This window comes from Pantherophis guttatus, chromosome 1 (assembly GCF_059756535.1).
Source record: "Pantherophis guttatus breed Tessera chromosome 1, ASM5975653v1, whole genome shotgun sequence".
Taxonomy (NCBI): domain Eukaryota; kingdom Metazoa; phylum Chordata; class Lepidosauria; order Squamata; family Colubridae; genus Pantherophis; species Pantherophis guttatus.
The window spans coordinates 324,188,256-324,211,843 of NC_142063.1; the positions used below are offsets into that span (position 1 = coordinate 324,188,256).

The 23,588-nt window shown below is 43.4% G+C and overlaps 1 protein-coding gene across 1 annotated transcript in view; it reads left to right on the plus strand.

Moving 5' to 3' along the window:
- The first annotated feature begins 10,990 nt into the window (after positions 1 to 10,990).
- The window catches only part of SLC13A5 (solute carrier family 13 member 5), a 33,549-nt gene continuing 20,951 nt past the window's right edge, over positions 10,991 to 23,588 (plus strand). The window contains exons 1-4 of the mRNA XM_034421073.3: positions 10,991 to 11,506; positions 18,790 to 18,918; positions 19,761 to 19,897; positions 20,473 to 20,684. Of these exons, the coding sequence (XP_034276964.2) occupies positions 11,393 to 11,506; positions 18,790 to 18,918; positions 19,761 to 19,897; positions 20,473 to 20,684 (592 nt within the window). The 5' untranslated portion in view covers positions 10,991 to 11,392. The remainder of the gene's footprint in view (positions 11,507 to 18,789; positions 18,919 to 19,760; positions 19,898 to 20,472; positions 20,685 to 23,588) is intronic.

Consider the following 23,588-nt stretch of genomic DNA (forward strand, 5'->3'; position numbering starts at 1 on the left):
GGGTTAGAATGGAGAACAATAGGCTTTGGATCAACTGTCTCTGGAGATTCTCAGTCATCCAGGTTATGGTTGTCCCAAAGGTGCTTTGAGCTGAAGAAGCTTCTTGGATGAGAAGCAAAACATCTTCAAAGAAAAACCAGAAAGTCCAGTTGCCTCTTGAAAAAAGCACCTTTGGGACTTCGGATCAACTCTAGCAAGACTGACTCTGGATATTAGGCCCCCCTGATTTTGGGGATGTTCTATCATTTGTTCTGGATGGGGTTGCACTACCGCCCCCCTCCCATACCACCTGCATGCAATTCGGGGTTACTCCTGGACACATGGCTCATTCTCAAGGACAGATGTAGCTGTGGCCAGGAGGGCCTTTGCACAATTTCATGTTGTGTGCTAAATGAGCCCATTCCTGGACTGGAAAATTCTGCTGATGGTCACTCATGTCTTCCCAAAGGTCACTTCCCAAAGGCATTACTGCAATGTGCTTTACATGAGAAGAAGTCTTGAAGTTTGTAGGAAATGTCAGGGATCATATCTGGTAGCAGGCCTCATTCAGTGGGTATGCTATGAATGTTGGTAGACACTAAGTTAATACACTACTACTACTGTTGTAATAGCATTGTCTGATTGTATTTCAGATACAATTGTTTTATTTTGTTTTTTTGTCTTTGTAAAGAAAGCTTGGCTTCCTTTCCTGGATGAAATTTCAATTAAGCCAAACTGCAAAGATGGAGTGGCCGCTATTTAGGAAAACTAAGCTTTAATGCAGCAATCGGGCCACAGAATTTAGCAACCAAAATCCTTCACGGCACCATCCCTACTGATTCTGGTAGACCAAACATTGCTTATCTGGGGAAAGGTGGCTCAACAGCTGTGAACATTTGCAGTCCGAAGACTATTTTTTCTGTTTCCTTTTTTCTGCATCTTATAATGAAAATGTCTGGATGACTCTTGTAAACAGCACATCCTTTTCTTGGGATTCAGCAGAGCACAAATGACAAAAGAGCCTTGGTAGTACAGTGGTTTAATGCACCCTGTTATTAACACAGCTGCCTGCAATTTCTGCAGGTTCGAATCTTACCAGGCTCAAGGTTGACTCAGCCTTCCATCCTTTCTAAGGTAGGTTAAATGAGGACCCAGTTTGTGGGGGCAATAATCTGACTTTGTATAAATATACAAAAGTATGAAGGCTATTGCTTAACACATTGTAAGCCACCCTGAGTCTCTGGAGAAGGGCGGCATATAAATCAAATTTAAAAAAAAAATAAAAAATGAAGCCAGTGAAACTGTATGGCAACACAGTGTAAGGCAAATTAGGGGTGTCTTCTTTTCAGGTGGACCCCAGGATCTCATGAGCATTTCCTTCCAGGTTCCCAGTGTGAAGGATCTGAAATCCTCACACACATCCACACCCACACACCACCACCACCACACCAGAGGTGGGTTTCAGCAGGTTCTGATCAGTTCTGGATAACCGGTAGCGGAAATTTTGAGTAGTTCGGAGAACCGGTAAATACCACCTCTGACTGTCCCCGCCCTCATCTATTCTCTGCCTCCCGAGTCCCAGCTGATTGGGAGCAAATAGGGATTTTGCACTCTGGAAAATCCTGGAGTGGGGTGGGAATGGAGATTTTACAGTATCCTTCCCCTGCCACGCCCACCAAGCCATGCCCACTAAGCCACACCCACAGAACCGGTAGTAAAAAATTTTGAAACATCACCACTGCACCACACACATTTCCCTGCTAACCTCCATTTTTGATCAGCGCCTGCCTACCTGAAGGCAGGAAAGATGAGGCTGTACCTTCAGTGATGGTAAAGGAACACTAAGAAGTCTTTGGGGGAGACTGAACCATCATTTTTTATCTGAAGGTTCCCAGAGAGCTTTGGGTTGGTGACATACAAGTCATAGCAGAACTTGAGAACTGTTGCCTTGGAGGCTGTCAAAGGAGACTCTTGAAGGTACACAATGGCTTAGCAAACAGGGACACAGTGGAAGAACATGTCACTCACTCTGTCACCTTCTCTCCTTCATACAAAGGCTTGTGTGAGCTCTATGGTGCATAACGGAACAATACAAAATAGGTGTGTTGGGCACTGTGAGCTGAGGGAGGCCTCAAGGGGACCATTTGTTTTGAGTGGTAGTTCTTGTTTCCTCTGCCATATCAGATTCAACACAGGGGGCCGAAATTTACCACAGTGGCTCATTCATATCTGAAATTGCAGTTCAACATTTATATTTTAAAAAGGGATACTTTGGAAATAAGCTCTTTAAATGTTGTCTGACCCTGTCACAATTCATTCAGAAGAAACTTTATTATAGGTAGTTCTTGACTTATGACCAAAATTGGGATTGGAAAATTGTTAAGGGGTGCAGTCATTAAGTGAAGTGTCATGTGATTGCGACCTTTTTTTCCCCTGGGGTCATTAAGTGAATCACTGTGGTTGTTAAGCAAGAGATAATAATAATAATAATAATAATTTTATTTCTATACCGCCCTTCTCCTGAAGGGCTCAGGGTGGTGTACAGCCAATTTAAAAACACAGGACACAACAATGATTAAAAATTAAAATAATTAAATAGATTTGGCCGATTTAAAACCCCAAAAATTTAAAATACCCCAATTTAAAATTATTATGTTGATAGCCCTGCTATCAATCATGTGACCATGACTTGACTTGCCAGTTTCCCTACCCCGTTGCTTCTGTAACTGACCACCCAACTTTTGCTAGTTATTCTCCTCTTTACCATGCATGTAGTCCTCAATTTATGACAACAATTGGAGCAGATTTTTCCATTGTTAAGTAAATTGCACTCCATTATACAACTTTATTTGCCACAGTTGTTAAGTGAATCACATGTGGCTTCCCCCATTGACTTTGCTTGTTGCAAGCCAGCTGGGAAGGATGCAAATGGTGATCAACTGATCCCAAGATCCCAAGATCCTATCTATCCTCAATACAAGCCAATTGCCAAGCCCCTGAATTTTGATCACCTGACTTTGGGGATGCTAGAATGGTCAGAAGCACGAGGAAGAGTTGTAAGTCATTTTTTTAGGGTCATTGTAACTTCAAAGTCATTAAACAAATGGTTGTAAGCTGAGGACTACTTGCACTTCCACTTTTCCCAACTCTAACTTTTGAGAACGAATGGATAAAAGGAAAGGATGCTTTTCACCCCTTCCAGTACAGGTAGTCCTCGACTTACAACAGTTCATTTAGCGACCATTCAAAGTTACGACAGTGAAAAAAGTGACTGATGACCATTTTTCACTTATGCCCATGGCAGCATCTCCATGGTCGTGTGATTTGCATTTGAATGCTTAACAACTGGTTCATATTTATGATGGTTGCAGTGTCCTGGGGTCATGTGATCACCTTTTGTGACCTTCTGACAAACGAAGTCAATAGGGAAGCCAGATTCGCTTAACAACCATGTTACTAATTTAACAATTTCAGTGATTCACTTGACAAAGGTGGCAAGAAAAGTCATAGAACGGGGCAAAACTCCCTTGACAAATTTCTCACTTAGCTACATAAATTCTGGGCTCCGTTGTGGTCGTAAGTTGAGGACTACCTGTATTTGACTGATTAATTGATTATGTGCAGCCAGCATCCCAAAATTGAAAGTCCTGCGATGGGAAGCACCTTGTACTTTGCAGATCATAGATGGAATGGTGGTTTGAAAGACCCATCACAAAACCAAGGGAAGGAAATACATTTGTGAGAGGAGATTTAAGAGAAATAGTAGTAATGTGCAAACACACACAAACCAGAGGTGAAATGCTTCTGGTTCAGACCGGATCGCCCGATCCAGTAGTGATGGCAGCGGGTGGTTCGGAGAACCGGTAGCAAAAATCCCTGCGCCCCCTCCCCCACCATGCCCAGTTGAGCCGCACGATCAACACAGGCTTTTTTTTTTTACTTTTAAAAGCATTTTTTCTACAACCTCTTCCGACGAAAAAATGCTTTTAAAAGTAAAAAAAAAAAGGCCTCTGATGATCGTGAGGCTCAGCTGGGATCGTCAGAGGCTTTTCAAAGCATTTTTGCTTTTACAACCTCTTGGATGAAGAGGTGGTAAAAAAAATGCTATGAAAATTCTCTGACGATCCCAGCTGAGTTGCCTGATCGGCAGAGGCCTTTCAAAGCATTAGAAAAAATGCTTTGAAAAGTTAAAAAAAAAAAAGTTGGCCACGCCCACCCAGTCACATTAGCCCCCCCCACCAAACCACGCCCACAGAACCGGTAGTAACAAATTTTACATTTCACCCCTGACACAAACACACATACATGCCAATACACAAGTATATTTTAGCAGAAGTGCACTTACCGCAAGTAGCTGAGAGGGTTTACTGAAAAATATGCAGCACCATGACTACTTCTGTCCTACTACAGAGTTCTCAAGGTCAGGGTCACCCTGACTGACAAAATGATTTGCATGACTTCCTCACCATGAATGGAAGTAGTGATTTAATTATGATTATAGCTGGGCAAGAAACATACACTTATTATACTATTTACTTTAATAAATACATTTTAGGCTGTGCTTCACACTATTTTCTCAAAGTTTGCAGTGGTGCAGTTGCTGTGTGATACAATACTGTGACATTGTTCGTCACACAATTGGATTGAGATGGGAGGCTATAAAAAACTGACTGACTGACTGAATAAATTTATTTATTTATTTATTTGTTTAAATTTCTATACCGCCCTTCTCCAATGTAGGACTCAGGGCGGTGAACAGCCAAAGTAAAAACAAGACATACATACAAAACATACAAAATCTAAAATCTGTTTAAAATAATTAAATAATTTTGGCCGTAATTAAAACATTCCAATTTAAAATCCGTTTAAAATTTGACTCAAGCCAGCCCAGCTAGTTGAAATAAATGGGTTTTTAGGGCCCGACGAAAAATCCGGAGGTCTGTTATTGTATGTAGCTCTGGGGGGAGGTTGTTCCAGAGGGCGGGCGCCGCCACAGAGAAGGCCCTCCCCCTGGGGGTCGCCAGCCGACATTGTCTGGCGGACGGCACCCTGAGGAGGCCCACTCTGTGGGAGCGTACTGGCCGGTGGGAGGCTATTGGTGGCAGAAGGCGGTCTCGTAAGTACCCCAGCCCTAAGCCATGGAGCGCTTTAAAGGTGGTCACCAACACCTTGAAGCGCACCCGGAAGACCACCGGGAGCCAGTGCAGCTCACGCAGGAGAGGTGTCACGTGGGAGCGCCTCGTCGCCCCCAAAATCCCCCTGTGAAGAAAAAGTGGGATCGCGAATAGCTTGAAGAAGAAGAGATTCATTGGAGACTGAGGAGCTGCTTTCTGACATGCTAAATTTAATTAACATTGGTTTGCTTTTTTTGTCCCTCAGTGTGTCACATAAACCTAGCCTGTTTAGTCAGTGTGCGGTACAAGGTGTGGTGCATCAGCTTCAGGGTGGGTTTTCCAGAGTTGCACAACACAAGGAGCCGAGTTGTTTCAGAGATTATGAAGACGAGTCTTCTTTCAAGTGTTTCTGTCACTAGTTTGCTTCTAGAACGACGAGTGTGGCAAAGCCAGTCTTAGGCCATGGGGCACCACGATGTCTTTGTTCATGCAAGAAAAAGAAAATATAATGGGGCAATTGGGCAACTGAAGCTCCATCCCGTTTTTATATATATATGTCACAATGCATGACAAAAAGAGATGGGGCATTCATTGCACAGACCAGGGGTGAAATCCAACAGGTTCTGACAGGTTCTAGAGAACAGGTAGCAGAAATTTTGAGTAGTTCGGAGAACCAAATACCACCTTTGTCTGGCCCCAGAGTGGGGTGGGAATCAGGGATGGGTTCTACTTACCTTTACTACCGGTTTGCAGCGGGGCGGCGCGCATGCACTCGCTTTGCACACGCAGAAGCTTCTATGCATGTGCAGAAGCATTTTGATGACGTTGGGGTCAGTGGGCGGAGCCTCCCGCCGGTTTTACTACTGGTTCTATAGAACTGGTGTGAACCGGGGGCAACCCACCACTGGTGGGAATGGAGATTTTGCAATATCCTTCCCCCAGGAGTGGGGAGGGAATGGGGATTTTGCAGTATCCTTCCCCTACCACGCCCACCAAGCACGCCCACAAAACTAGTAGTAAAAAAAATTGAATTTCACCACTGGCACAGACCCAGCCACCCTCAAATTGCAGTCACAATACTTTTGAAGAGCCCTAATTTGAGAAAGGCTTTTATGGAAGAGATAAATCGTTTTATTATTTTAAAATGGTTTTATTGCTTTAATTGCAGTATGCTCTTTGAATGGTAAGCCACTCAGAGTCAATGACTGAGATAGGCGGCTATAAGAATCAAATAAATAAATAAACCCTCCCTATAAATCATATATAGAGGGCGGGTGATGAAACTGATGAAAGGAAGCAGGGGGCTCCTTTACCTCAGAGCAGGACAGAAATAAAATTATTATTATTATTTCTATACAGGCCTGACCTCCTGGGTGTGGGGAGGCAGGAGTTCAGGTTCAGGTGAAAACTAAGCCACAGTCTAGGCAACTTCCCAGCAGAGATCAGTAGTGGATTAAGGACACTACTTGACACAACTTATTTACCAGCCTCCCTCCAGCTATGTGGAGAAGCCAGTTTTTCTGGTAACTCATTGATGCCCGTATCTTTGATAACTCCCACACTGAGGGCATATATGTACACAAATGTGATTCCTAGGAAGAGGGCCTGTGCCCTGAGTGTGAGCCACTCAAGAGTTACTGATAGCCTTGTTACCTCTTGATTTTTGAGCAAGGACAGCCAGAACTCTCAACTCGCTAGCTCAGGGGTCTCCAAACTTGGCAACTTTAAGACTTGTGGACTTCAACTCCCAGAATTCCTCAGCCAGAGTTGAAGTCCACAACTCTTAAAGTTGCCAAGTTTGGAGACCCCTGCTCTAGCTCGACAGTCCCTGAGTAGCGTGTGTGAGGGAAATACATTTCTGATGTATCTCCTCCTACTGGGAGCTTTTGTGCATGGTTCAGAAGGGTTCGTGTATTTCATCTGCTGTTTCATAAAAACCCGGATGTTGGCTTGCAAGAAATCAGATTCTTCTGGCATCAAATTCAGTATTTCCAACGTTGCGTAGCACCAGCTTTTTTCTTCAGCTGGGATTGATTGCACCAGGGTTTTCTGACTGCTACGCAGGTGTTTTCCTAATTACCTGCAATCCCTGCCAAAAAATATATATCATAATTTACTTAAAGCTGCCTTACATCAAACCAGATCATTATTATTTTTTCCATATTTCCTGGGGCTCAGAGGGGATTCCCCGTTCTTATAGCACATCAATTATTTTCTTCCTCCTATTCTATAAAGAATATTGAAAGTTTGAAAGGTGTATTGCAACAAAATGCTGAAAGCATTATTAGTCTTTGTTGACTTGGTTTCTGAACAGACATACCCATCACACGAATCTTTTTCAGGGTATGCAGAAAAGGAAGAAGAAACTGTAAGCGAGAGAAAAGGAAGTTAGACAAATCTTGTTTTCCCCATTTTCTTTTTGCTTAAATGGATAGTTTATTGTATAAGTACGCAATGTGTACTGTTGCATGCTGTAAAGGTAAAGGGTCCCCTTGCACATATGTGATAGTCATTCCCGACTCTAGGGGGCGGTGCTCATCTCCGTTTCAAAGCCAAAGAGCCAGCGCTGTCCAAAGACGTCTCCGATCGTGGTCATGTGGCTGGCATGACTAAATGCCAAAGGTGCATGGAACGCTGTTGTTCGTTGTCGTTGTTGCATGCTGTATAGAGTTGTTAAAAAAACGAAGTATTTGGAATATGGTGTAAAGGTTAATACACATATAGAAGCATATTACAAGCAATAAATTAAATATATGCACATTATATGAACATTATAGTACTATAATGTTTTTTTCCTTCTCCATCAACCTATTGTCATTATTTGCACCTACATGCCATCTTTTTTCAGAGATTTGAAAGCTTTAATAAATCAGCTAAATGAAAAAGTGTTCGTCTATGATTCTTTACAAGTCAGCCTATAAAATATGGTCAAGTGATTTTGAAAGAACCTAAGATTTTCCCCTCCAATCCCATCAACAAAAGCTGCAAGAAATGGTGCAGAGAGATCCTAACCCTTCCCAATGTCTTCAATAGCTCTTATGGAGCAAAATAGGGCCACCATCTCTAGGTTGCAAACATCTTTACGACCAGATGGCAGTAAAGCCATCACGTTTACTGTAGTCTTTTGCTTCCATGTTTAGTGGTTGTCCAAATGTTTCAGACAAATATTTGTAGCCAAGCCGGGGACCCCAAAAAAGTCATAGCAGACATCTGCAGAAAAGAAAGGAAGAATTGACTAAGGGAAGAATATGAGGGAATATGACACTTAGCAATGTTCCAATATCTAAGGGGCTGCCACAAAGAAGAAGTCAAGCTATTCTCCAAAGCACCTGAAGGCAGGACAAGAAGCAATGGATGGAAACTAATCAAGGAGAGAAGCAGCCTAGAACTAAGAAGAAATTTCCTGACAGAACAAGTAATCAGTGGAACAACTTGCCTCCAGAAGTTGTGAATTCTTCAACACTGGAAATTTTTAAAAAGAGATTGGACAACTATTTGTCTGAAATGATACAGGGTTTCCTACCTGAGCAGCGGGCTGGACTAGAAGACCTCCAAAGTCCCTTCCAACTCTGTTATTCTGTATCTCTGTTATTCACTTTGCTACTATCTAGCAGGTTATGGGTTTTCTACAGCCCAGGTGAGAAGTTTTCCTTGTGACTCAGATAGGTCTTTTTCCGTTCTGAACTCACCTTTTGCTTATACCTGGAAATGACCCCTGACAAAAAGATTGCCAGTGTAATGTCCTGGTTAAAGTTCTACCCTGAGACTATAAAGGCTCGAGTTCAAATCCACACATTCAGGAGCCCTGGGTAACTATGAGCCAATCATGTTCTTTCAGCCCAACCTACAAGGTTGTTGTTGCAGGAAAAATGGCAAGAAACTTTGTTGTGTGTACCACTTTGAACTCCTAGAAGAAAGGTGGTGAGTAAATGCAACAAATAAATAAATCAACCCCAGCTAGTAATCATTGTTTTGGACTAATTAAAAGACAACTCTTCTTGCTGTTGTGTAGCAATAGAAAAATTATAAGCAGTATAAGAACCGATCTCTGTATATGCAGTGAAACAGCTATATTTGGTACTTTTTTTTTTAAAAAAAAGAATGATTATAATGAGTCAACTCCAAGCCTCTGAAGCTTATGGATTCTGGAGGCTCTTAACTGGTAGAATAGAATAGGGTAGGATAGGATAGGATAGGATAGGATAGGATAGGATAGGATAGGATAGGATAGAATAGAATTTTTTATTGACCAAGTGTGATTGGACACACAAGGAATTTGTCTTGTGCATATACTCTCAGTGTACATAAAGGAAAAGATAGGTTCATCAAGAATCATAAGGTACACACTTAATGATAGTCATAGGGTACAACTAAGCAATCAGGAAACAGTATCAATATAAATTGTAAGGATACCAGCAACAAAGTTACAATCATACAGTCATAAGTGGGTGGAGATGGGTGATAGGAACGATGAGAAGATTAATACTAGTGCAGACTTAGTAAATAGTTTGACAGCGTTGAGGGAATTGTTTAGCAGAGTGATGGCATTTGGGAAAAAAACTGTTCTGTTCTGGTTGTTCTGGTGTGCAGTACTCTATAGTCGTTTTGAGGGTAGGAGTTGAAACAGTTTATGTCCAGGATGCAAGGGAAAGTGGGCTTCATCAATTTCATTGGCTCCAGAGACAGAAGCCCAGGTATATGGCTTTGTTATAGAGGCAATGGCCATGCAAAATGTAGATTACTGGGCACTGATCTAACAATCTCAATTCATAATTTCTTTCCATCTTTACGTTTTTTAAATTATTTATTCATCAAATTTAGAAACCACCCATATCCTTCATAGTGGGATTTTGGTTGATGTACAAATAAAAACCTTTTGAAAAAAAATTAGTTTGGCCTTGAATTCAAGTTCTACTGAAGAGGGAGAGAAAGGTGGTAGAGGGAACAGAGGAGAGAAACCTAAGAAGCGAAAGAAAAGAAACAGGGAGCAGGAAAGCATAGACCCCCCCAGGGAAGAGCTGTACTCCACAGGGACCAGTTCAAAATGTGGGGAGAGGCAGCAGACACATGCCCCATTTGCTTGCTGAAAATTTCTGAGCGGGAGGGATGAACACAGGAAGTCCTCAGTTTACGACCACAATTGAGCCCAAAATTTACGTAGCTCAGTGAGAAATTCGATAAGTGAGCTTTGCCCCATTTTATGACTTTCCTCACCACATTTGTTAAGTGAACCACTGCAGTTCTTAAATTAGTGGGACGGTGGTTAAGTGAATCCGGTTTCCCCATTGCCAGAAGGTCCCAAACATGACTCTGGGACACTCTGGGACCATCCTAAACATGAGTCAGCTGTCAAGCATCCCGAATATAAAATCACGTGACCCTGGGGATGCTGCAACAGTCATAAGCGTGAAAAACAGTCATAACATAAGTTACTTTTTTTTCCCAGTGTCATCGTAACTTTGGACAGTCATTAAATGAACTGTTGTAAAGTGGATGGATCGCCTGTGCAAGATTGAGAGGCACCAACCCAGGGGCGAAATCCGAAATTTTTTCCCTACTGGTTCTGTGGGGGTGGCTTGGTGGGCGTGGCAGGGGAAGGATATTGCAAAATCTCCATTCCCATCCTACTCCAGGGGCCAGCCAGAGGTGGTAGTTGCCCGTTCTCCGAACTACTCAAAATTTCCACTACCGGTTCGCCAGAACCTGATGAGAACCTGCTGGATTTCACCCCTGCACCAGCCCCCGTTGGTCCCTTTGGGAACCCTTCGGTGAGTAGCTGGGGAGACATCCAATGGATGCCGGTCCTGTAGTTGCGGCTCCTGCTGGCACGTGCGCCATCCCCCCACCCCCACCCCCGGAGTAGCCGGTGCGTCTCGCTCGAACTTCTCCAGCTCTTCGACATCCTTCGAAGGCCGTTTGTAGCGGCGACAGGCAGGGCCGCCTGTCAGGCTGGGGAAATTCCATCTCTCCAGGACCGGCGAGGAACATGTGGAACTTTCCAGCCGTCGGCCTGGAAAGATTCGGGCAAAGCGGCAAGGAGGCCGGATCGAGAGCCGCGGGGGGCTGCTTCGAAGGGGAGCCTTTCAGGCGCTGCGAGGGCGGCCTGCCCAGGGAAGAAGAGGAGGGTCCCCGGCAGAGACACCCCGCGGAGGTGGGAAGCGCAGCCTCCCGGGAGAGAGTCAGCGGGGGCCGGGCCGAGGGAGGGACCGGGGCCGGCGCCCAGGAGGAGCGCCGTTTAAAAGGCCGGGACGCTCTCACGCCCGTCCCGTCTAAGCTGCTGCTCCCCGCTTCTCCCGGCCATGGCTCCTGCGCTGCCGCCGTTCCTGCGCTCCTTGCTGCGCTACAAGGCCTTCGTCGCGCTCTTCGGCACGCCGCTCGTCCTGCTGCCGCTGCCGCTTCTCATCGCCACCCCGGTAGGTCCCCGGCGGCACGCTCGGTCTTTGGTGGCCGGAGGGAGGATCGGCATTCGGGGGTGCCGGTGCCCCGCGCCGGAGACGCTCTGCAGCCTCCCGGGAAAATCCCCAGGCTGCTTGTCGCGGGTCTCTCTCGGACGGTCCTTCGACCCTCCCGACCATCCCAGGCTTAGCAGCGGGGTCGGATGCCGCCCGCAAGAGAAGGGCTCCCCCCCCCCTTTAAACCGAATGGCCGTTGGCTTCTTGGCGGACCGGCACGATAGCTCGGAAGCGAGCGAGGGAGAGCCACGATCTCTCGGAAGAAACAGAAGAAAGCGAACCTCTCTCTCTCTAACCGTTTTGCCGACGGTTTGCGGGAGAAATAGCGCAGGCACTTCCTTCCCCTCCTCCTGGAGGAAAGAAAGAAGGAAAGAAAGAAAGAAAGAAGGAAGGAAGGAAGGAAGGAAGGAAGAAAGAAAGAAAGAAAGAAAGAAAGAAAGAAAGAAAGGAAGGAAGGAAGGAAGGAAGGAAGGAAGGAAGGAAGGAAGGAAGGAAGGAAGGAAGGAAGGAAGGAAGGAAGGAAGGAAGGAAGGAAGGAGTTGTGTAAAGTTGTTAAGGCAGCTGGGATTGGAGGAAACTCCCTATTCTGCGGAGTGGCCTCTTAAAATTGTGATAGCTAGAGAGAGCCTCCATGGACAAATCCAGTCTACCTTCAAATGCCTAGTTCTGTGGCGAAAAGGGGGGGTTTTCCCCCACCCCAAAATAAGACATCCCCTGATAATAAGCCCAATCGGGCCCTTTTTGAGTGCATGGCAATAAGGCCAAGTGTTTATTTCAGGGTTCAAAAAAAATCTAAGACAGGGTCTTATTTTTGGGGAAACATGGGTAGTTTTCCACCTCGGAGAGAAGGTGTTGATGAAAAGGCAACAACTGACCAATAGCAATCATAAGAAGCAGATATATAATAGTAAAAGCTGGAGGCAAAGTAAGCATTGCAGTATGAATTGGGTCCCTTGTTCACAGACAGTATGTAGTCATAGTACCTGAAGTTGGGGAATAGACCCTCCTCGTACCCCAAGTGTGAACTGCTTGAGTCATCTTGTTGACCACTGGACAGATTTGATAGCAGATCTTTTAGTCTGAGTGATCCAGCAGGAAGTCAGTGGATTTTGGTCTCTGTTGGCTCACTTCTAATGACAGTAATAACAGAAAGCTTTTTGGAATCAGAATAGAGTTGGAAGGGACCTTAGAGGTCTTCTAGTCCAGCCCCCTGCTCAAGCAGGAGATCCTATATCATTTCAGACAAGTGACTGCGCAGTCTCTTCTTAAAAACCTCCAGTGATGAAACATCCACAACGTCTGAAGGCAAGCTGTTCCATTGGTTAATTGTCCTCACTGTTAGGAAGTTTCTCCTCAATTCCAAGTTGCTTCTCTCCTTGATTAGTTTCCATCCATTGTTTCTTGTCCTCTGGTGCTTTGGAAAATAAATTGACCCCCTCTTCTTTGTGGCAGCCTCTCAAATACTGGAATGCTGCTATCATGTCCCCACTAGTCCTTCTTTTCTCTAGACTAGCCAAACCCAAATCCTACAACCGTTCTTCATATGTTTTAGCCTCCATGTCTTTAACCATCTTAGTTGCTCTTTGCACTTCTTCCAAAGTCTCAGTATCTTTTTTGTAATGTGGTGACCAAAACTGGATGCAGTATTCCAGATGAGATCTTACCAAGGCTTTATAGAGTGGTACTAATATATATGAGATATATTCTTTTCAGAATATATATCAGCCTTCTGTCATTTTTGTCTTGTTTTGCAATGTAAAAGAGCCTTGGTGGTGCAGCAGACTAAAGCACTGTTAAGTAACACCAGCTGCCTGCAATTACTGCAAGTTCAAATCTCACCAGGCTCAAGGTTGACTCAGCCTTCCATCCTTTCGAGGTAGATAAAATGAGGACCCGGTTTGTGGGGCAATAAGCTGACTTTGTATAAAAAAGAACACCGCTGGGAGTGGGGGGGCGAAAGCCCTACTAAGCAGGTATATACAAAAGTATGAAGGCTATTGCTTAACACATTGTAAGCCGCCCTGAGTCTCCGGACAAGGGCGGCATATAAATCGAACCAATAAATAAATAAATAAATAAATGTTTGAAAACTCAGAAGAAGACTTACAGACTTACAACAGTCCATTTAGTGGTCATTTGAAATTACGACGACACTGGAAAAAGTGATTTATGACCAGTTTTGACACTTCCAACCTTTGCAGCATCCCTGTGGTCATGTGATCAAAATTCAGATGCTTGACAATTAACTCATATTTATGACGGCAATTATCTCATATTTATGATCGTCCCCGAGGTCATATGAGCAACTTTTGTGACCTTCTGACAAGCAAAATCAATGAGGAAGCCAGATTCATTTAACAATCGTGTTACTAACTTAACAACTATGGCAAAAAGGTTGTAAAATGGGGCAAAACACACTTAACAATTGTCTTGTTTAGCAACAGAAATTTTGGGCTCACTAAGTTGAAGACTACCTGTATCAGGTTGATAACCATCACGTCAGGAGTTTTGATTTCTGGGAACTGAGCTTAGCGATCTGGAGGAAGTTTGCCTGCTTAGCCTCCAGCAGGCAAAGTTGCTGTCTGTTTCAGCTCAGCAAAGGGATCAAGGGGATTGAAAATTTCCTGCACAAGGGATGATTTCCTCATTTAATGGGATAGGGCACCGTTTCTCAACTTTAGCAGCTCCAAATGTGTGTGGGCTTCAATTGGCTGGCTGGAGAATTCTGGGAGTTGAAGTAGACAAGATTGAGAAAGTCTGGGACAGGGAAATTGGGATTTCACAAGGATGGCCAGTTCGGAGAAATTGGATAGAAGCGTTTTTCTCTTTTCTTATGATATTAGAACTGAGATAAGGAGAAGATTGAAACATTAAATTCATAGCTGCTAGCCAAATTAAATCTCGTGCTCAGAGTCTACCTCTAAATGCTTGCTGGAAGGAGGTGGGGTGGGAGGTAAAGAAACAAACAACAGGGGAATTTGTCTGTCTGTAGCAATTCCAGAACCAGCAACTACTGCAGGACAAGCCCTCTGCATAAGCACTGTGGTACCCTCTCCCCTAAGGTACACATTAATGCCTGGATGTTGACATAATTGAAAGGACATTGTGATGCTGATAATAAGGAAGGCATGCTTGTGTTTTTAAAGTAATTCTGAGAAGTGGGAAAAGGCAGGTGGAGGTGACAAGCCAAATATTGAAATATTTACCAAAGTGAAAAGTCTGGCCAAATGAGTCAGTCTTATTAGGATTGATTCAGCAAAGAGCAGACTCCCAAATTCAGACTGGCCCATTGGGAACTGGGTGGGACTGCTACAGGGGTGGGTTCTACTTACCTTTACTACCGGTTCGCAACAGGAGCACACGTGCGTGCTTGCTTCGCTCGCGCCCACGCCAAGCTTCTGCGCATGCGCAGATCATCTATGACAACATCCGGGTCAGTGGGCGGAGCCTCCCACCGGTTTTACTACCGTTTCTTGCGAAACAGTCCAAACTGGGAGCAACCCACCACTGGCGCAGACTGTCAAATATGACATCAGGGCGGGTGGGCGGAGCCTCCCACCGGTTTTACTACCGTTTCTTGCGAAACAGTCCAAACTGGGAGCAACCCACCACTGGCGCAGACTGTCAAATATGACGTCAGGGCGGGTGGGTGGAGCCTCCCACCGGTTTTACTACCGGTTCTCAAGAACCGGACAGAACCGGGAGCAACCCACTACTGGACTGCTATATCTGGTTAGCAGAGGATAAAAAGACAGGTGGGCCAGATATAGCAGATCCCTCCAGATTGCAATTTGGCTGCTTTGGCACATGGTGAAGGCTAAAACAAAATATCCCGCTCACGAGATCTTTGACTATCTGAGCCTTCTGGTGGTATTTTGCCTCTCACTCCACTCTGCAACACAGATAATCCTCAATTTATGACCACAATTGAGCCCAACGTTTCTGTCAAGTAAGACATTTGTTAAGCGAGTTTTACCCCATTTTTCGACCTTTCTTGCTGCAGTTGTTAAGTGAACCACTGCAGTTGATAAGTTGGTAACCTCGTTGTTAAGTGAACCTGGCTTCTCCGTTGACTTTGCTTGTCAGAAGTTTGCAAAAGGTGATCACATGATCTTGGGACACAGCAACGGTCATAAGTATGAACCAGTTGCCATGCATCTGAAGTTTGATCACGTGATCATGGGGATGCTTCAAAGGTCTTCACTGTGAAAAACAGTCATAAGTCACTTTTTCCAGGGCTGTTGTAACTTTGAATAGTCATTAAACGAAGTGTTGTAAGTCGAGGACTACCTGAATTCTGTATTGGGCTATGCTTGTCTCCTTAGTAACTACTGCTCGGTGTTGCTGCAGAAAGCAGGGGGCCAATCACCAATTGTTCTGCGTTTTCTCACTCAAGTTACAGCCATGAATTTTTTTTCGCAAGACGCGAATGTTTTTCTTCCTTAATTTTTTCTCAACATCGGCTTGTTAATTTCTAAGCCTTCCTTGTCTCTTTGTCCTCTGAATTAATTATTTGCTCTAAATAAGTAAGGAGACTGTTTCTTCTAAAGGTGAGTCGGTTCAAGGGATTGTGATACACAGAGATCTTCTGAGTGTGCACACAGATCTTAGTGTACTCTTCTCCGGTACACGCAGAGGAAGCTGTTAACCGAATAATTCTCTAAGTCAGCACTTCCCAAACTTTTTCCTTCATTACACAAAACCACTTATCAGAAAGTCCTGTTTTACGGCTTATCAGAAAGTCTTATTTAAATGTCCTTGTTGTGATTGGGTAATGGGTCCGTGTGTCATTATTCAAAGAAAATACACTTTTACCTAATTTTGGGTAATTTACTTAAGTTTGGGAAGCACTGTTCTAGGTAGTGAAGTATAGATAAGATCTGGAAACATTTTGCAAAGAAATCTTGAGCATCACTTGACATTTTCAGTTGACATTGTACAATGGTTGAAAATATGCAGAATATACAGACCTTAAATCTGATTAACCATGGATCCTTGGATCTACATCGGTCTAAGTCTAAGAGAATCCGGAAATATAGGTAATCAGTCTGGTACCTACCAAATATTTGTGGAAGCTCACATCCCTTTGCCATGGGTCAGGTTGGCTGGGGAATTTTAAAGTCAAAATACCTGAAGGACATATGGTTGCTTGTCTATGCTGCAGACAAAATATTGCTGAACAGAAGGGTCATAGTTAATATCTACTTTTTGCTTTAGTGGCAAAATTATGGAAGCCTGTTTTGCACATGCAAAAATACCAAATCCTCCCCCCCAAGACAAATATTACATAGTAATTTCTAGACAAACATTAGGGGTGTTGGTCTGTAACAAATGTCTTATTACCTTAAAGGCAAATTACATTAGTTATCTTTAAGGTACTTTAAGGCTGTTTGTGGTTATTACCCAATAAACTTTCCTCTCATTAGGCATGATAAGGTTAATATAAAATTCTACTGCATGGGTGAAAATCACTTGTTTAGTCCAGAGAGAAACTTGCAAGTCTGGCAGGGCATGAATCCACTTGTTGCCCTCAAGTAAGGCTTTATACATAGTCATTTTGGGCACAGGCAAATTAACAAGTATGAAGCATTTGCACCCAAGAGCTTTTAAGCACTAATTATGGCCACTCAATTAGTCTTCCCACAAGAAAATTGACTTCACAAATTCCAGACTAGTTTACTCTCTCATCAGCAGTTCGGCATGTGTATGCAACATTACCTGAGTTGTGGGCACTTAAATTGTGATTTAGCATCTTCGTTCTGATTACAGGCAGAGACTTGTGATGGTGGGGGAATCTCTCCTCTCCGTGCACCAAAAGTGGCTGACGAAATTTCCAGAGGAATAATCAGTTCCGTTCGTGATAGATGAGGAAATCAGGGCTGCTTGTGGCTCCTGAAAAGTGACAGATTGCTTTATTTGCTTCTAGTATCGCATCACAACGTTGGTAATGTGTAGATGTATGGATTTCAATTCCCAGAATTCCGTGGCCAGATTTCCTTCTGAGAGTTGAAGTCCAGACATATTCAAATTGCCAAGATTGAGAAACATTTCTAATAATCTTTAAGGGCAGTATCCTAGTGTGAGAAATTAGAGCTACTAGAATAGCGTCCCAAAAGTAAGTAAGTAAGTAAGTCAGTCAGTCAGTCAGTCAGTCAGTCAGTCAGTCCCCCTGCCCCCCCTCTCTCTCTCACACACACACACACACACCTCTTTCTTTAGGGCAGGAATGTCCAATATCTTTTCCCTTGAAAGCAAACCAGGTTTTATGCATCATGTCATGAGCAGAAATGAACAAAGGCTGAAAAATGAGTTGTGAATCAGGAATGTTGTGCTGATGAGTTATATGCCACAGGCTGCACTTTTTGCATCCTAGAATATATCCTAGGCCTGTGATGGTGAACCTATGGCACACATGCCACAGGTGGCACATGGAGCCATATCGGTAGGCATGCGAACTGAGCTCCAATGCGCATGCTTGCGCCACCCAGCTAATTTTCAGGCCTTCTGGACCCACTGGAAGTAGGGAAACATGCTGTTTCCGGCCTCCAGGAGTATGTGTGGGGAAGGCCGTTTTTGCCCTCCCCTGGCTCCTAGAAAGGCTCTGGAGGCTGGGGAAGAGCAAAAAACAGGCCTACCGGGCCCACCGGGCCATCGTGTGCCAGGAGTGGGGGGGGGGCAGGGCGCATAGAATTATGGGTGTGGACACATGTGCACGCAACCCCCCACCCTCCCTGCTCCTGGCACACGATGGCAAAAAGGTTAGCTATCATGGTCCTAGGCCCATGATGGCAAACCTATGGCACGCGTGCCAGAGGTGTCACGCAGCGTCCTCTCTGTGAGCACGAGAGCCATTGCCCAAATTCAGCTCCCACTAGCCAGCTGGTCTTCGGTTCTCTGCCGCGCATGTGCACGGGGCAAGGCGCATCTGGAGGCTGTGTGTGCATGCATGGGGGGCATGTGTGGGGGGCGTGCACGCATCTGGGGGGCCTGCACGCATGCGAGGAGCCATGCGCGCATGCACAGGCGGGCAGGCCATGTGCGCAGGAGCTGCACACGCTTTGCATTTTGGGGTTTCAGGTGCGCAAGCGTGCATCTGCATGCACACTTTGGGCACTCGGTCCGGAAAAGTTTAGGCATCACTGTCCTAGGCACTCTTATATCATAACTTGTGATCCAGAGTTTAAAATGCTATAGATATTTATGTCTGCCTCTGTGTGTCTGAATGTGTGCTTCCTTGTCTGCAGGAGGCCAGATGTGGCTATGTGATCATTCTCATGGCTGTGTACTGGTGCACAGAGGTGATTCCTTTGGCTGTTACATCTCTCTTGCCAGTCGTTTTATTCCCATTGTTTGGCATCCTGGAATCAAAAAAGGTAGGAGCAAAAGCAATGATGGCAAAACCCTTTTCATCATAGAGTTTTAGTTTTTACTTTCCCGATGAAATCACAAACTGAATTTAGATAAGCAAAATCCCATAATCCTCATCCAGCGGAAAGAAGCTGAGAAACATTGACTGTGTTCACGTAAGATACTAAACCCTAAATGTGGATTAACAGAACACAACCCCTATGTTCAGCTGTTTGTTATATTCAAGCAATAACGTTATTCTCAAATCAGTAAATCATCTTCACTTAAAAAGGTGGACTGATTCACACAGTATGCTAGGATGAGGTCTGGGGTTCCAAACTATATGCTGAAACAAGAATATTCAGCCTTATTTTAATCCGGCCTAGTTTGTACAAACACAGGTGTCCTATTCAGTTAGAAGTGAATAGGAAAAAACAGGAGCAGAGGGTGCCTGGACTAGTTTTGTAACATAGATTCCTATAGTGTTGGCTTCCAGTTGTCTATGGAGATTCTCAACCATCCAGGTCATGGTTGTCCCAAAGACATTCCCCCGCCCCCTCCAGAAAAAAAGACAACTGGACTCTCAGTGTTTTCTTTAAAATGTTTCACTTCTCATCCAAGACGTTTCTTCAGTTCTGAGCTGTTCTGAAGAAGGAAGAAGTTTCTTGGCTAAGAAGCAAAACGTTTGAAAGTCCAGTTACCTTTTGGAAAAAGCAGATTTGGTTCCTTTTTTCTGTATTAAAGCTTCCTTCCTTCTAACTCTAAGAGGCAAGCTGTACTCTTACTGCTAAGGGACAAGCATTCTGCATGTGTCCAAATGCTCATTGGCCGGGAGAATGCTACATTTGCCATCCTCTGTCCCTCTCAGGTATGCATGCAGTACCTAAAGGACACCAATATGCTCTTTATTGGGGGCCTGATTGTGGCTGTGGCTGTAGAGCATTGGAACCTGCACAAGCGGATTGCACTCAGGGTGTTGCTAATTGTTGGAGTGAAGCCTGCACTGTAAGTAGTAACTCTTCTCTCCCTTTTCCCAAAGTTAGGCCAGGCTGGATTAAATGTGTGTGGGAGATTAAGGCTATTATGCAAAAATGACACATGCATGACTCCCCTCCTGAATATGCAGGTGCTGGTTGTACAAGAGCAAGGGGGAAATCCATAGGTTTTCAGTCTGATCCCAAGGAGTTAATCCTCATTCAACAGATCATTGAGCTAACAGAGGCTCCAGATCTGGGCAGCAAAAACCCAGATCACCACCAGATGGTGGCATGGAGGCTTAAATACAGATATAGTGCTTCTAACATATAGCAATAGCACTTATACTTATATACCGCTTTATAGTGCTTTTTACAGCCCTCTCTAAGCGGTTTACAGAGTCAGCCTAGTGTCCCCAACAATCTGGGTCTTCATTTTACCCACCTCGGAAGGATGGAAGGCTGAGTAAACTTTGAGCCTGGTGAGATTTGAACTGCCAAATTGCAGGCAGCCGGCAGTCAGCAGAAATAGCCTGCAGTACTGCACTCTAACTACTGTGCCACTGTGGTTTATGATCCTTTCCCCCTCACTGTGTCTCTTTTCAGCCTGATGTTGGGATTTATGGGAGTTACGGCTTTCCTGTCCATGTGGATCAGCAACACAGCAACCACTGCTATGATGGTTCCCATCATCCAGGCTGTTCTAGAGCAGATGAACAATTCAGAGTATGACCTGAGAGTCATGGAATCAACTGGACACGTCAACAATGCTATTGAAATGGAAGGGAAGGTGGCCACGGGAGTCTCCTCAGTGCAAGGTGAGTGGATTCCTTCCCCAGCAGATAGAAGAAAATGGAGTTTCTGAAATTCATTTGGGATTTACATCCTTGGCAGCTTCCCAGCTATTGAGTTAAGCTGCAAAAATGCTACATGAACTAAATAGGGGAGAGTGCAATGACCCAGTTATGACATGGATGAGAGTAAATGAGAATCTCATGTTCTCTTAAAGATAAATAGAATTATCAGTTGGCTGACATAAGTAGTGCCCAGAAGCTACTAAGGAAAACAAAGTATTTTGTGGTGTGTACTTTTTGTACTTCCTGCTCTTTGAAGCCCCTTTTTATCTTTAGTTGGTTACATGAGTGCATTATATATGGAAATAAGTAGGAAATCCAGAAATATAATAAGAAAAGAAAGATGAGTAATCTGAAACTAGAGAAAAAAGAACAAGAACAAAGAAACCATATATTATAGGAAATAATTTTTAAATATAGCATTACATCTTGATGACATATAGTAATATTAATCGAAGATTTTATTAAAAGATTCACAAATAGAAAGCAAATGCAAATAATTAAATCACAGGATGCACATTTTTCCATATTTTTCCCATATCCTACTCTTGTTAAAACTAGAATTCTTCATATATTGATAGATTACACTACTTCAGGGGTGTCAAACTCGATTTCATTGAGGGCTGCATCAGGGTTGTGTTTGACCTCAGGGAGCCGGGGTGGGCGTGGCCAGGGTGGGCATAACCAGCTCAATGATACTCGTGTCGGGGGTGCCTGTGGTGGCCTGAGCACTCTGTTAGCGAAAATGGGCTCCTAAACTCCATTTTTGGCTGCCATGGCCTTCTGCAACCCTCTGCCAGTGAAAACGGAGCTCGGGAGGGCCGCCCTCCTGAGCTCCGTTTTTACTGGCAGAAGTACTGCAGGCCGGTTCCTTCGCTGTTTCTAGGGCGGCCCCACAGGTCAGATCTAAGTGCCCCGGGGGCCAGATCCGGCCTCCGGGCTTTGAGTTTGACACCCCTGCACTAATTCAACACATACTTGAAGATCACATCCATATCTTTAAAACATATTATTGTTCCCACAACCATATTCAGACTTGTAGATGAATAGAATAGAATAGAATAGAATAGAATAGAATAGAATAGAATAGAATAGAATAGAATAGAATAGAATAGAATAGTATTGGCCAAGTGTGATTGGACACACAAAGAATTTGTCTTGTTGCATATGCTCTCAGTGTACATAAAAGAAAAGATACGTTCGTCAAGAATCATAAGGTACAACACTTAATGATAGTCATAGGGTACAAATAAGCAATCAAATCATATTAGGAAAAAGTCAATATAAATCGTAAGGATACAAGCAACAAAGTTACAGTCATACAGTCATAAGTGGAAGGAGATGGGTGGTGGGAACGATGAGAAGATTAATAGTAGTGCAGACTTAGTAAATAGTTTGACAGTGTTGAGGGAATTATTTGTTTAGCAGAGTGATGGCGTTCGGGAAAATAGAATAGTTGTCAGACAAGCTGATATCATATATAATATGTTAGTCCACTCCATTATGTTATATTTTTAACATATAAGAGCCTTGATAGTACAGTGGTCTACGCATCCTGTTATTAACACAGCTGCCTGCAATTTACTGCTGGTTCGAATCTCTCCAAGGCTCAAGGTTGACTCAGCCTTCCATCCTTTCTAAGGTAGGTGAAATGAGGACCCAGTTTGTGGGGGCAATAAGCTGACTTTGTATAAATATACAAAAGTATGAAGGCTTTTGCTTAACGCATTGTAAGCCGCCCTGAGTCTCCGGAGAAAGGCGGCATATAAATCAAATTAAAAAAAAAAACATATTGACAATCTACTCTTTTTAAACATTCTTCAATTTTTAAACATTATCCAATAAACATGAAAATACCTTTTGTTGAATGAATCTCATCATAAGATTATAAGAAACCTACTTAATAGTTTTTCAGACTTTTAGCTATTGATTATTCAAGAGTTTTTGCAAATAATTAATAGTGCCCTAAATGTGTTCTTTAATTATCCATTAAAGAAAACCCCATAGGTCTGGAATAATCCAAAGCACTTCATTACTCATAATTAAGAACTTTTGATGTCACTAACACATTTGGACTAGGCATAATTACAGTAATTTTTATGTTGTATATAATTTAAAATATTTACATTTACAAATAAAAAATTTTAATCTCTTATTTAAAATAATTCATACAAGTAAAACTCACTTTTTTAGAAATATCTCTAGACACGTTAGAACCAGTAAGATGTATATGAAATGGTTCAATTACCGTAACTGAGTAGCCTGAAAATTAAACTTTTGTATTATACCAACACATTTTGGCAAAAACATTCTTATTGATCAATAGAAATAATCTATCAACATATAGTAACTATGTATTTAGTTGCTTTTATGCCCTTAACAAGACAGGCATAATAGTTCCAACATTAAATTAAATATAACAGAAAATAAAGAAAACCTTAATCAACTTCATGGTAGTTGAGGTGATAATTCCGTTTGTATCAGTCTGACTGAAGAATTGCACAATTACATTTTCATCCAATTATTTTGACTAAAACTTGTGTCAATAAATTTCAGCTTCATGATATCAAAAGATCAGTAATAGGATTCAAATCCTGTCGGTACTGGTGTGCTCGTGGATGCACGCTCATGCACATGCATGACGCTTCTGCACATATGCAAAGACGTCCGGGCAGGTGGGCGGAGCCTCCCGCTGCCACTTCTACCAGTTCGCCCAATCTAGGGCGAACCTGTAGCAACCCACCACTGCAAAAAACCCTTTTCCATTGCCAATGAAATTCTATTGCCAATTCCAATTTTTGTGAAAGTGCATAATTAATAATCAGTTAATACTCAACTATTAGGCTTGTTGCCCTTTCATAAAACCGG